This window comes from Aotus nancymaae, unplaced genomic scaffold (assembly GCF_030222135.1).
Source record: "Aotus nancymaae isolate 86718 unplaced genomic scaffold, 86718_ANA_hifiasm-v0.15.2.pri h1tg000039l, whole genome shotgun sequence".
NCBI lineage: Eukaryota > Metazoa > Chordata > Mammalia > Primates > Aotidae > Aotus > Aotus nancymaae.
This window is the reverse complement of record NW_026988453.1, coordinates 751541-765859: the sequence shown is the minus strand read 5'-3', so window position 1 is coordinate 765859 and position 14319 is coordinate 751541. Positions and strand designations below refer to the sequence as shown.

At 32.7% G+C, this 14319-nt stretch overlaps 1 protein-coding gene across 8 annotated transcripts in view; it reads left to right on the top strand.

Moving 5' to 3' along the window:
- DENND1B (DENN domain containing 1B) overlaps positions 1 to 14319 on the top strand; it is a 260254-nt gene that overhangs the window by 101584 nt on the left and 144351 nt on the right. For all 8 annotated transcript variants that reach the window (XM_012459584.3, XM_064360208.1, XM_064360210.1 and 5 more), the window contains one exon: positions 9021 to 9090. In XM_012459584.3, the coding sequence (XP_012315007.1) occupies positions 9021 to 9090 (70 nt within the window). The remainder of the gene's footprint in view (positions 1 to 9020; positions 9091 to 14319) is intronic.

The following is a 14319-nucleotide window of genomic DNA, read 5'->3' as shown; positions in this document are numbered from 1 at the left end:
AATGGGAATGGGACAGTTTTATTCTGTGTCCTTGAAAATTGGAATTTAAAGAAAAAAAATATTGCTGATGGGGTGGCTTTACAACCTTCCAGCGAACTATTGATGTTTCTTTGTAATTTCAACACAAAATGTGCCAGAGAGCAATGATTTCTAAGATGGTTGGAGAAATTCTATTACATTTAAAATTTATTTTTTTCTCCTCCTCTAACAGTAGTTATTTAATTTTACTGTACCCTTAGGATGTGGTTGAAAAAGTCTGGTTTTTTTTTTTTTTGAGGCAGAGTCTTGCCTGTCGCCTAAGCTGGAGTGCAATAGTGCAATCTCGGATCACTGCAGCCTCCACCTCCCGGGTTCCAGAGATTCTCCTACCTCAGCCTCCTGAGTAGCTGGGACTACAGGTGCGCACCACTGCACCCAGCTGATTTTTGTATTTTTAGTAGAGACAGGGTTTCACCATCATGTTGGCCAGGATGATCTTGAACTCCTGACCTCATGATCCACCCGTCTCAGCCTCTCAAAGTGCTGGGATTACAGGCATGAGCTACTGTGCCTGGCCTAGTTTGTTTTATTTCACTATGAAACCACGACTTACAGTAACTAATAATTTTAGTAGGAAAAGGAAGGTAAGATTATCTAATAAACTATTCATACAGTGATTTAGGGTAGTCAGGTCTCTTAATTTACAAGCCAGCTTCCTTTATAACAGACTGTGCTGCTTCCAGAAGTATATGAGAGAAGATCAACTATGCTAATTTTCTGAGTTATTTATGGGTAGCTGGCCAAGGCCTTATTGTTTGCAGTCAGTTTTGTAGGAGTGACCTGGCATTTAGAATTCATGTGCTTAATAGGGCCAAAATTTGTTGAGAAGTATGACAAAATACTTGCATAAGCAAGACATAGGCATATGCTTTTACCCATATCTTCTGATAACAAAAATAACTTATTTTGCTATAGAAAAATTGGAGGATCCAGAGAAGTTTAAAAGATAAAATAAAAGTCACTTATATTTGTGAACACATAATCATCCCTTATGTTTTGGTATTCAGTTCTAGTTTTATTTTTAAAAGATTTGCTAAGATACATTTACAGATTTTTCTGTAGAATGTCAAAGTAAATGATTAACTATGCTCTTTATTCACAGTTTGTAAAATAAACAAATGCAGCTAAAGCAGTTAATCAGTGGCTTTCATTTTATCCTCCATAAGTACCTAGAATTTTTACACATACAGTCTCACAATTGTTCATTTCTGTTTTTTCTTTGCTTATAAGTTGAGATTTCACACAAAAATATATCCCTTCTAATTACAGGTTATGTTTAATCACTTTCTTGTATCTTTACCTGAAATTTGTCATGACTTTTGGATATTAAAAAAAATTTTTTTTTTTTTGAGACGGAGTTTCACTCTTGTTACCCAGGCTGGAGTGCAATGGTACGATCTCGGCTCACTGCAACCTCCGCCTCCTGGGTTCAAGCAATTCTCCTGCCTCAGCCTCCCGAGTAGCTGGGACTACAGGCGCGCGCCACCATGCCCAGCTAATTTTTGTATTTTTAGTAGAGACGGGGTTTCACCATGTTGACCAGGATGGTCTTGATCTCTTGACCTTGTGATCTACCCGCCTCGGCCTCCCAAAGTGCTGGGATTATAGGCGTGAGCCACCGCGCCCGGCTATTAAAAAATTTTAATACCTTCTCCTTGAAGCTGTCTTTTGTGCAAAGTTGGTGCCTTTATATTGAAGCATACTCCATTTGTAGATATTCTATTGTGAGATAATAATGGCTTTATTATCCAGAGTTCATTTTCAGTAGCAAAGGAATTAAGATTCTTGGATAGAAATTAATTGATGTTTTTCCTATTGTCCTTCCAATATCCTAAACACTAATTTTTTTTTTCTATTGTGATAAAATATACTTCATAAAAATCTTCTCATTTGTGAGTTATTTTCTACTGTTTGAATTTGTCTTTTTATCTAAAAATTGTAAAAGAAAAATATTTATGAATGTCTTTTGAGTTTTTGTTGATGTTGAGCAGTTTGAAATATTTTAGGTCCTTATAAAAGCGTAGACATAATTAAAATGCCAAACATTTAAGAAGCTTTAAGATATTTTAATGCAAAGTAAAATAAAACAGTTTTAATTGATAGAATATTTTTGTTAGAAATAGCATAAAATAATTTTGTTTGGATTTCCTGACTAGCAGAGACTCTTTTAGGTTGAAGATGTTGATCCTAATGATACCAAGTGGAAACTAATTAACAGCAACATCATTTAGTGTTGGTTTACCATAGCCAAGTGGTCTGCTTAGTGACGTATATACATTATTAAAATGAAAAACAAACCCAAAACCGTTCTAGTCCTTAGAGTTCTAAGCTAGAAAAGTTGTATATAATGCTTTAAAGCCCCTTTTATCTACTCCAGGATGATGCTATTATAGGACTTGAAATTACTGTAATCTAGATTTACCTCAGAGTTCCAATTGAGAAAATGGCACATCATGCTATATAAACCATGTGTCCGTTTTCTCCTGGATTTATGCCATTACAAGATTTGAAAGTTAGTATATTTCTTTGATTTCTATTTATTTTGCTCACCTTTTAGAAAAAATATTAGAATTTAGGCCTATTTAATATAAAAGTTGATATTTAATTTTGAACACTGTTCTATTCTTTAGTTCTTTCTATGACATGTCTATACTAGTTTTAACAAGATTTCATAAATATCCTGAGATATTACTAATTTAAATCTGTCAATTGTTCATATTTAGAATAGTTTCATATGCTAGCGAAAATGCAAGAAATAACTTTTTTACCTAATTTAATTAACATAATTTTACAACTATAAAATTGTCGCCAAGGGTTCAAAATTAAATACTCCAATAAGGAAGACAGATTTATGTTAGGGCCTTTGTAGTTACCCTTCCCCCCTTTAACTCATGCCAAACTTGAAGCTTTCACACTCTTCCTCTGGGCAAATCCCTTAGAAGCAGAATGTTTCAATTTTACACATTTTGTGTCAATTTTCCAGACAGAAAAACAGCCTCTAGACATTAGACGTTTTCCTACGGAAAGGCAGTTTCCTTAGTTTTATTTGATTACTATAAGTTAGGTTCCTGCTGATCACTTAGACTTTAGTGCTTACCTGACTGTTTGACAAAAAACATTTCCTTTCCATTATTTAACCTTTGACTTTTGAATGTAAACGTTTTATCAGCTCTATGGTGGAAGCAGAAGTGTGGGGGAAGTCTTCTTTCTACCACAAAATGGACTCATGACTTTATGTATCTCTCTCTCTTTTGCCTTATGTCTTTACAGAAAATTAAGGAAATGATCTGACGATTAAATTTTAACTCCTCTCCTGTACTTTATTTTAAAATAATTGCTTATAATGTTTTACATTTATATATGTTGACAAGACTATGAGAGTCACAGTTATTCTTTGTTTAAAGAAGTTACATGTTCAGTTTTAAAAATTCAAGTAAAACGTCTTATTCATTTATTACAATATGCTGAGTAATTTTTTTTTTTTAACTTCCTAGGATTTTTGTGGTCTGTTGTAAGAAAATAGATTTTGACTGTCTTTGGGACTATAAAGTTTAGTGAAAACCATTTTAACATTTCACCTTATTGATAATCAGTTTAAAATTAGTTGCTTTGAACATATATTGTTTGAAAATTACCTAAGAAACCTCAGAATAAAGACATGAAAATAACATTTCCTACCCTAGCCATATAAGCTTGTATAATTTACAGTATTTTTTATGTGTGTGTGTGTGTGTTTCAAAAGTTTTGGACATAATTTTCTTTTAAAAAAGGAAGTTTTTTGCAATATATTTAGACTTAAAGTGTACATAGAGTTTAGTTCAAATTGGAATTACTGGACTACTTTGTGTACTCTGGATCATTTTCTTGTCAGATAAGAAAGTGGGTAGTAAGTAGGATTTCCTGTTGAGAAGTTGATTCTTAGCAGAGTTGTGAATTCAGTTACCTATGTGGACCAGGTAGGGGACTCAAATGAGAGAAACCTGTTAAGTGCCTAACAATAGAGAGTTGGGCTAAGTATGGTGATCTGAATAGTACATATCATATTCAAAGACAGAAGCCGTAACTCAGCTCTGGGCATTTGTTGCACAGTGAAAAATGTGTGGCCAATGCTGCCAGTTCTTTTGATTTTGTTGAGAGGAACAAGAAGTCCAGATTTTTACAGTGAATTATCTCAGATTTGGAAGTTGGCAACTTATTTAATTAAACAACATAGTATTGACCAAACAAAATATGCCCTTGGGCTAGATGCAGCCTGCAAATAGCCAGTTTGCATTCTCTGTTGTAGATGTTGTTTGTTTACATCAGAAAATCTCCTTGCTTTCTTGATATTTCTAGGAGCGTGGCTGTGTTATAGAGTAGTTCCACTTTTATATATGATGTTTTTATTAAAAAAAATGAATGATATGTACTCTTTAAAAGGAGAAAGTTATCACTGAGAGCCAGTACATGTTTACAAAGAGAGCATTGTTTATAACTAGGCTTGGTTTATTACGATGATAGTACCTACTGATCTATAAGGGAGTGCTGTAGTTGAAATTTGAGTCCCTTCTAATATTTCACAGACAAATTGGGTATAGAGAAAAGTGTTGGTTAGATGATACAATTGTCTTTTGATTAGGTTAAAATCTCATAGAGTGTTGACAAATAGTGTTATTTTGGGAGGCATCTTGAACACGTTTCATGGCCATATCCTTTTCAAAATTTTTATCCACAGTGATGAACACAGAAGCAATACCAAATTTAAAATTGGAAGGATTTAACAAAATGTGAATTAAAAGAATCACATTAAATAGATCTCTATTTGTTGGAAAATTTGCCCACATGAACAAACTGTAATTTAAAAGTCATAAAGGTAATGCTCTGAATGTTAAATAAACATGAATTTTGGAAGATAGAATTTGCTTCAGTGCATAGAACTTATAGGTAGGCTAATTTAAGATTACAACAGAATGATTTTTGTCTCTGTTTATTTAGCTGCCTGAAATGCCTGGTCATTGAACATGTTTATTCAGAGGCTTACTATATAGAAATACATGCCAACATAGGGTGATAGGCTGTCTGTGGTAGACCCCTGAGCATATATTATTCAGTCAGGTTGATTAGGGTTCTGATCCCAAGATTGCCATTCCATAGCTTTGTGACCCTGGATAAGTTGCTTTATCTTAGTTTAGTCAAGTATGTATCAAAGCATTAGTGTAAGAATTAAACAAGATAATACATGTAAGTATGTAGCATACTGTCATTCAAATAGTTACTCCTTAAGTAACTTTACTTCCTGCACTTCCAATTTTTTAACACATAAATTTTATGATTCTTAGATTCTGTTCTCAGCCCCCAGATGTACATATAACTAACTAGTGAGTTATACTCTCCAAAGAAATAATAAAGCATTTTGGGGCCTTAGAGATGACTATGAGAAGTATCACATAAGGGTAAACCTTATTTCTAAATAGTGTTAGTTTAATTTATAGATTAAGGGATAGCCTGGTAGCAGGATGAAATTCAATAAAGCTTCTTGGACATGTAAAAAACAGTAATAATTATGTAGATACCAAAATATCTAGCACTATTTAACTTTTTTAAAGTAACCTCAATATGGAAATATTAATCAATTATTTATTCAAAGACAAGGAAATAATCTTACAGATAAATGATGTTTATTTGTATAAATTAGCTTCTTAATGAAAAATTTGGTTCTAATACGCCTTTGCAATTTGAAAGGAAATTGAAAAGGGAAGATAACCAGTGAAAAACAGTAATATAAACTTCAGAAAGCCAGAACATTGAAATAAATGTTGAGGATTTTGGTCTGGAAAGAAAAAACATTATCTTATTTTCTAATAACATAATTATTATACACACACACACACACACACACACACACACACGTATGTATTTTGTTTTTATAGTAGACCAGAAAAGAAAAATTGTTACCAAAGAAAAATTGTTACCAAAGGTTTCGCTTTATTTAAATAAGGTGAAAATGACAAGGTAACCATCAACAGGTAGGCATGCAGCCACCAACAACTGATACATTTTGCTTTATCTAAAGCTCCTTGAGAGTTAGAATAGAAACAGACCAACACCTTTCTTTGAATAGATTAGATCTCATCTGAATTTTTAGGTCTGAACTACATGACACATTGAAATTGTCTGGAAATAGCAATTTCTTCAGGCTATTAAAAATTGAAATTTGAGTTTGAAATGACTACAAATGAAATAATTTATGCTCTAAACTAAAAATTATGTGTCTTATTAGATTTGCCATGAATATTATTTCTTTGAGTTATAGTGAATGCAGAAACTATGATGTGCTGATTTGTATTATATTTAGTTAGTAATATAACAGTATTAGTAATTTGTGAGGTTTTTGGGTTTTTTGTAAATAGAGGATATACGTAGTAGAATAGCCATCTAAGAACTAGGGCTTCAAGAGCTGAATAATTTTAATAGGAAAATTGAGATTACCAATAGTAATTTCTAACTTTTAGATTCCCCAAAACTTATCACAGATATGTCTCATACGTATCCAGATTTTTCCAGGCTTCCATACAAAGTTGCCAGTGTGTTTATTGTAAGCACCCTGTTCTGGCCTCTCCCTCCTAGAGCCTTCATTACTGTTTCAGTCTGGACTGGTTGCTCTAGAAGCCTTTGCACAACTCTTATCCTAGGACTTCACTCTTCTTCCATGATCTTAGATTTCTTGCCTCCTACATCCATGTATTCCTTTTTTTTCATCTCCTTTATTTTGTTTTAGCCATCCTTTAGGATGTCTTAGGAGGTGAAGTTTTGAGTCCTTGCCTGACTGAAAATGCTATTAATCTGTCCTCACACTTTATTGATTGTTTGTCTGGACACAGAAGTCTTGAGTGCAAAGAATTTAACCTCTGTATTTTGAAGGCATTATCTTCTAACTTCCAGCATTGCTGTTGAGAGGTTCGATGACATTTTTAAACTTGATCCCTTTGTTACTTGATTTTTGTCTCTTTAGAAACCCTTAGGCACCCTTCTATCCCTTGTTTTGGAATTTTACAGTGATACTCTGGTTTGGCACATTTTTTATGCTGTTCATTCACTCAGACTTTCAGTCTAGAGACTCATGTCTGAAGTTCTGGGAAAATTTCCAGTAATTCTTTAAAATGAAACTTTTATTCATTTATTTCCTCTATTTTTTCTTTATGGAATGACTATAGCTTTATGATAGTTGACATCGATGACCTAATAGTTTAATATTTTTTCTCTTATTATTTATTTATATTCTAGTTTCTGGGGGATTTTTCTGGAGTTATCATCTAAACTTTCCATTAACTTTAATTTTTTTTAGCCTTTAGAATTTCTTAAAGCTCTTTTTTCCTGTCCAAACTTAAGTTTTGGAGTTCTCTTCAGCTGTTTGTAGTGTCTATATTTACTTATAGTTCTTTTATGTTGTTCCATATAAACATGATTTTATATTTGTATTTCCTCAAATATCTGGTGGTTGGCTGTTAATTTATATTCAAAAGGAAGGTATTAAACTGAATTGGAAACATTGCATGTATAGTGTTGGGTTTCATTCCAAGAAAATAGGACTTCAGGGTTTTTTTTTCTCTGAGATATTGTTGAATCAGTGCTTCAAAACTCTGTGTGGAGCACATCTGCTGGTCCTTTTCCTTTCTAATGACATTTGGGTTTTGCTTTCCTCTCTTTTGCGGTTACCTCTCTGCTTACCATATTTACGAAGTCATCCACCTGCATTGCTATTTTTTCCCTCATTTTGTTTGTGTTCATTAATTTATACTCTTTTTATTCATGTATTGTCATTTTTATGTTATTTCCAGAGGACACAGAGATATATGCACACAGCCAATATGTTCGATTTAACCAGAAGTTGGGTAGATATTTTAAAATATCATGGGAATTTTCATATTATTACTTAGTATTTGTAATTATCATTTTAAATAACTCTATAATATTCTACTGAGTAAAGATAGTGTAGTTTACCTAACTTCTTTTATTACTGCTTTCAGTTTCTGATTCGAAAGGCATCAGTCATAGTCACTAACAAACCAGACATTATATGAAAAAAATCTTGTTCGAATGCTATTTTTTATGTTCTACTTATTGATTTTAAAATTTTATGTTTTGTGCATGTACTCTTAATCTGTGTACCATTATGTAGTAAAAGCAACAACAATATTTTCTCTTTAAAAGTAGCATGTTGTACTAATGCTTTGAAGAAAAGTAATGAGTATTTGTTAATTGATAATTAACAACAGTGTATTTGTGATTTCCTCTTTTCTACATGAAAAATATACAGTTTACCATTAAAATCTTCAGATATTTTAAAATATACTAATATTTTAATTTTTAAGAAGGAATATAGATTTTGTTTTATTTGATTTTTAGATTTAGTATTTAGCTATCATAAAGATTACACTTTTATCTAGCACAATGATTTAAAATAAATTTTGGATTATATTTGGTATTGATATGTAAGTCATTTACAATTTTTAAAATTTTTAGATAGTCTTTCTGATATTTTTATTGAGTTATTTTGAAATTTGCCATCATTCTTAAATACCTTTTCTGAAGAATTTATTAAAAATATAGTTCTGTTGTATTATATACTCCAGTAACATTTTAAAAGGAATTTTGAAATCTTTTGTTTTAAAAGCTTTTTAAAATTAGTTTTTATATAATTTTTTTACAATGGTTAATTTTTATTTTATGCATATTTTTATTGAATATTATGAAAATAGTTTTAGATATTGCTGATATAAAATAGAAGTATGTAATGGACAGCTTTTTAAATAGAACTGTAGATTCTGATTTGTTTTATGAAAACTTAAATAATATGTAAAACTTCACTGAAAAAGTAAAGAAAATGGATATAGTTCTTTTTTGACTTCCAGGATTAATATGTTTGAATTAAAATAAATTGTTTATATTGTCTGCGTGTTTTGAATTTTGTGTCTATACATTTTTAAATAATTCTTTTGCAGTTACCTTCCCTGGTTTGAAGTGTACTACAAGCTTCTAAATACTCTTGCAGATTACTTGGCTAAGGAACTGGTAAGCTATTTTTTCCCCGTTTTTTAATTGTGATAAAATAGCATAACATAAAACTTCACATATTAACCATTTTTAAGTGTATAGTTTTGTGACATTAAGTACATTAATGTTGGTCTGCAACCATCAATACCATACATCTTTTTTTACCTTGCCAGTCTAAAACTCTGTCTATACCCATTAAACAATATCTACTCATTTCTCCCCAACCCTCACCATCCCTGGCAACCACCATAGTATCATGTGTATGAATCTGACTACTCTATGTATCTCGTGTAATTGGACTCACAAAGTATTTGTCCTTCTTTGCTAAGTGACTGGCTTATTTCATTTAGCATAATGTCTTCAAGATTCATCCATGTTGTAGCATGTGTCAGAATTTTTTTAAGACTGAATATGAATACACCACAGTTTGTTCGTTCTTTTATCTGTCAATAGACACTGGGGGTGCTTCCTCTACTTTTTGGGTATTGTGAATAACGCAGCTATGAAGATGTTTGTACAAATAATGTTCCAGCCTTTGGGTTCAATCCTTTTGGGTATATACCTAAAAGTGGAAGTACTGGGTAGTATGGTAATTCTGTGTTTCATTTTTTGAGGAATCATGAGAGCGTTTTCCACAGTGGCCACACTATTTTGCATTTCCTTCAGTAACTTACAAGGGTCCCATTTCCCTCACAATCTTGCCAATACTTGTTCTTTTCTTTTCTTTTTTGGATAATGTGTGTGCAAAGTGTTGTATCATTGTGATTTTAATTTGCATTTCCTTAATGAATAGTGCTATTGGATATTTACTTTCCATTTGTATGTCTTCTTTAGAAAAGATCTTTAGTTGTGCAGACAGAAAATTACAACCCAGTGTAAATGCTCTGGGAACACAGCAAGCATCACCTAATTCAACCTGGAGAGTCAGGAAAAGTCTCTAGAGAAGTATTTGTTAGAACGCTTCTATCTCTGTGTCTCTAATAGCAAATAGGTATTGAGTCAAAAGTTGTAGAAGGTCTGTTCGTGTCCTTTGCTCATTTTTAAATCATGTTGTGTTTTTTGTTGTTGAATTGTAGGAGTTCTTCATATATTCAAATATTCATTTCTTATTAGACGATTTGTGAGTATTCTATTACAATACATGGTTTGCCTGCCTTTTTACTCTTTTGATAGTATTGTTTGATGCACAAAAGTTTTTAATTTTAATGAAGTCCAGTTTATCTACTTTTTCTTTTGTTGCCTGTGCCTTTGGTATCAAATCCAAGAAATCTTACCAAATCCAATGTTTTAAAGTTTTCTTCAAAGAATTTTATAGTTTTAGCTCTTAATAAAAGTCTTTATGCTTTTTTTTTTCTTAAAAAATAGAAACAAAAGCTGAAGTTTGCTTTTGAATGAACAAACTTCTCTCGGATAATAATTTTTAACTTTTTTCCCTTAATTATTCTTTCACTTTTTAAAAAAATTGTTTTGGAGACAGGGTCTTGTTCTGTTGCCCAGAGCTGGAGTGCAGTTTTGTGATCATCACTCACTGCAGCCTCAACCTCCTAGGCTCAAGTGATCCGCTCACCTCAGTCTCTCAAGTAGCTGGAACTATGGGCATGTGCCACCACAACTAGCTGATTTTGAAATTTTTTGCACAGACAGAATCTCACTGTGCTGCCTAGGCTGATCTCAAATGCTTGGCCTCACAGGATCTTCCTGCCTCTGCCTGGCATCTACCAAGCCTGGCCATACTTTGAGGTTTTTAGCAAGAGCTAATTTACTAAGATATTAGCTATGCTATTTGACACAGCTCAATTGAAATAAAATGCATGTTTAAAATTCTTTATAATTGACTATTGTCTATTAATTTTCTCACTTAGGGTGTACTTTCTATTCTCTAGTTATCTGTTTAAATTCTTATTTGGTCCCTCTCACTCTTGGCATTGTGTTTTTCATTGTCTCTTCTTTGTTTTACTTATGAACTCAGCTTCTTTCTGGGCCTTTTTCCTCCATCAACACCATTTTGGTGTTACTTATGTTATATTCTTGGCTCTCTTTTTTCTAGATACTATTTATGGGCATTTCAGACATACTCTTTGTCTACATACCACTCTTTTCATGGTGAACTTTTTGGAGAGTGATTATTCCACTGCTTATAATCTCTCCACAGTCTCCTCTTTTTCTTAGAATAAAATTTAAACTGTGAGCAGCATGATGTATAATAACTTTATGGTCTGGCTTCTGACCTTCTCTCTGGATTAATCTGCTTCCACTCATCTGCTGCACATAATGTATTATGTAATTATTTTGAGCCACTTAAATTTCCCAGAACATGACTCTACACAGTTGTCTATCAAGATTACAGACCACTCACTAATTATTAATGGTAGAACACTTACCTTTTAAGAGTTAGTGTACTCTTTTGAAACAAACCTAATTTCAGCACAAGTACTTCTCTAGAGACTTTTCCTGACTTTCCAGGTTGAATTAGGTGATGCATTCTGTGGGTTTCTAGAGCATTTACACTGGGTTGTATGTAATTCTGTGTGTGCACATGTAAAGTAATAATTGAGAGTTGGAAATCTTCTGTCACTGTGTCTCCCATAGCAAAAGGTATTGAGTCAAAAGGTATAGAATAAGTAAAAATGCATTAGAAAGTTTCTAATATTCAGTTTTTAGATCTCCATTTTATAGTAGAAGAAACTAATATCCAGATACTGTGACTTTTTTGTTCACTAGATTCTGTATGCCAGTGTTTTAAAGGCAATCATAGTCAAAATTGTTGATGGAATTTTTAAAAATGGGATATAGTAAGACAGAATGTCATTTTTCTCACTCTAATTTTTTCCATAGGAAAAGCTTATTTTCAGCTTTTCACTATACAATCATTTATTTCTTTACATGTTTTAAAAGTTCTGTTGACTGAATTTGGAGCAAAATATCCTCCTGGGCGTAGTATTTTGAGGGTTTTTTTTGTTTGTTTTAGACAGAATCTTGCTTTGTTGCCCAGGCTGGAGTGCAGTGGCACGATCTCTACTCATTGCAACCTCCACTTCCCGGGTTCAGGTGATTCTCCCGAGTAGCTGGGATTATAGGCACGCACCACCGTGCCTGGCTAAATTTTTTTTTTGTTGTATTTTTAGTAAACATGGGGTTTCACCATATTGGTCAGGCTGATCTTAAACTCCTGACCTTGTGATCTGCCCACCTCAGCCTTCCAAAGTGTTGAAATTACAGGCGTGAGCCACCACACCCAGACTGTATTTTGAATTTTCATTTAATTTTTAAAAATTATATTACTTTGGTAATACAGTTCAGTTAAAATAGTATAGACATTTCTGTCTGCCCAGTTGGGTGAAATAAGTACTATGCTAACATGGATGCAGACTATATTTGTAAATAAGCTTGTAAGAATAAAAATTAATGATTTTGATAAACCAGCTGAAATCTTTCATTTGCCTTAAGTGCTGGTGGTCTCAAGTACAAGCGAGTGTGGTCACCTTAGAATTAAAATGTTTATGAATGTTCCCAGGTAACTTAATGTAGTATTGGTGGTACAAATATAACTGGACTTTTGGCAGTGTGGTTTGATTGGATCCTAAAATCCTGGATTTAAGTTCTTTTCTTTTTTTTCTTTCTTTTCTTTTTTCTTTTTAATGAGATTGAGTCTTGGTCTGTGGCTCACTGTAACCTCCGCCTCCCCAGTTCAAGTGATTCTTCTTCCTCAGCCTCCTGAGTAGCTGGGACTACAGGTGTGTGCCACCATGCCCGGCTAATTTTTGTATTTTTGGTACAAACAGGGTTTCACCATATTGGCTAGGCTGGTCTTGAACTCCTGACCTCGTGATCCTCCAATCTCGGCCTCCCCAAGTGCTGGGATTACACTCATGAGCCACCATACCAGGCCTAAGTTGTACTTTTTATTTATTTATGTATTTTTTTTTTTTTTTTGAAACAGAGTCTTGCTCTGTTGTCGAGGCTGGTGTGCAGTGGCATGATCTTAGCTCACTGCAACCTCCACCTTCTGGGTTCAAGTGATTCTCCTGCCTCAGCCTACAGAGTAGCTAGGATTACAGGTGTGTACTACCATGCCCAGCTAATTTTTATATTTTTAGTAGAGATGGGGTGTCACCATGTTGGCCAGGCCGGTCTTGAACTCCCTTGTGACTTTGATTAAAGTACAGTGTCTATAAGTCAGATAATTAGTTCTGTCACTTGGAAAGTAAGAGAGGTATTATTTATATAAGTAGAATTTAAAGGTGTTATTAATAAATTAAGGTACTCTTTACTCTTCTAGTGAACAATTTTCTAATTTGTCAACCAAATTTATTATAATTGCAAGTTTTAATGTTTGTCAAAAGTCTAGTTGTTAATGTGTATGTGTTTGTGCATGTCAATATTTTTCTCTCTATATTTGATAGCTTAATTCTTTGAAATATATATTAACATCATTTTACAGTTGAGTAATTTTATGTTGAAGCTGTAAGTCATTCATTTGCCTAAGAAAATAACTGGAAATACAGCTATTTATTTTTTGCAATGAAAAGCCAAAATCAGAATTCTGGTTAAATTATTCATGATAATTTCTTATTCTTTGTTTTTGTGAATGTACATGTGGAATTCACATTAATTATATTAGTTGTCTAAATTTTGGATACTTTTTCTGTATTTTGTAACTTTTAGTAACTGTTACTGATAAATTATTACTATTTCCATGTTGTATATCATTTCATTTTTCCTGAAACCATCAGTAATACTGGAATACATAAAAGAAAATAGCTATAAGCAAATTCATATAATTTTGGCTTTCTGAGAAGAGGAAATAGGGAGGCTCCATTTGTGTTCCTTATTTGAGGAAGAAGTATTATAAGTTTATAGCATTAGTTAAACTAGAAGTAGATTTGTAATTGTAGTACTTTTTTCTGTTCATTTCTAATTCAGTGCAATAGGTTATTTAAATAACTTTTACAATTCAAGTTACCCTTACCTGATCAGTGTAAGACAGTGCAAAGGATTTTTAAAAGCTAGTCTAAACATTTTTCTACCTGTAGGAATTTTGTATAAACAGAGTATCAATATGATCCACAATTTTCCATGTTACACTTCATTGTTTAAAAGTTTAAGAGGTAAATTGTTTATTTTGCAGTCCTTCTAAAATGTAATTCTAAAACATAACTGTATGAGTCTCTTACACAAAGGGGATTGGTATCATCTGCAGTCTTCTCTGGTACACTTCATTGTATAAATGGTCAAGAGATAAATTGT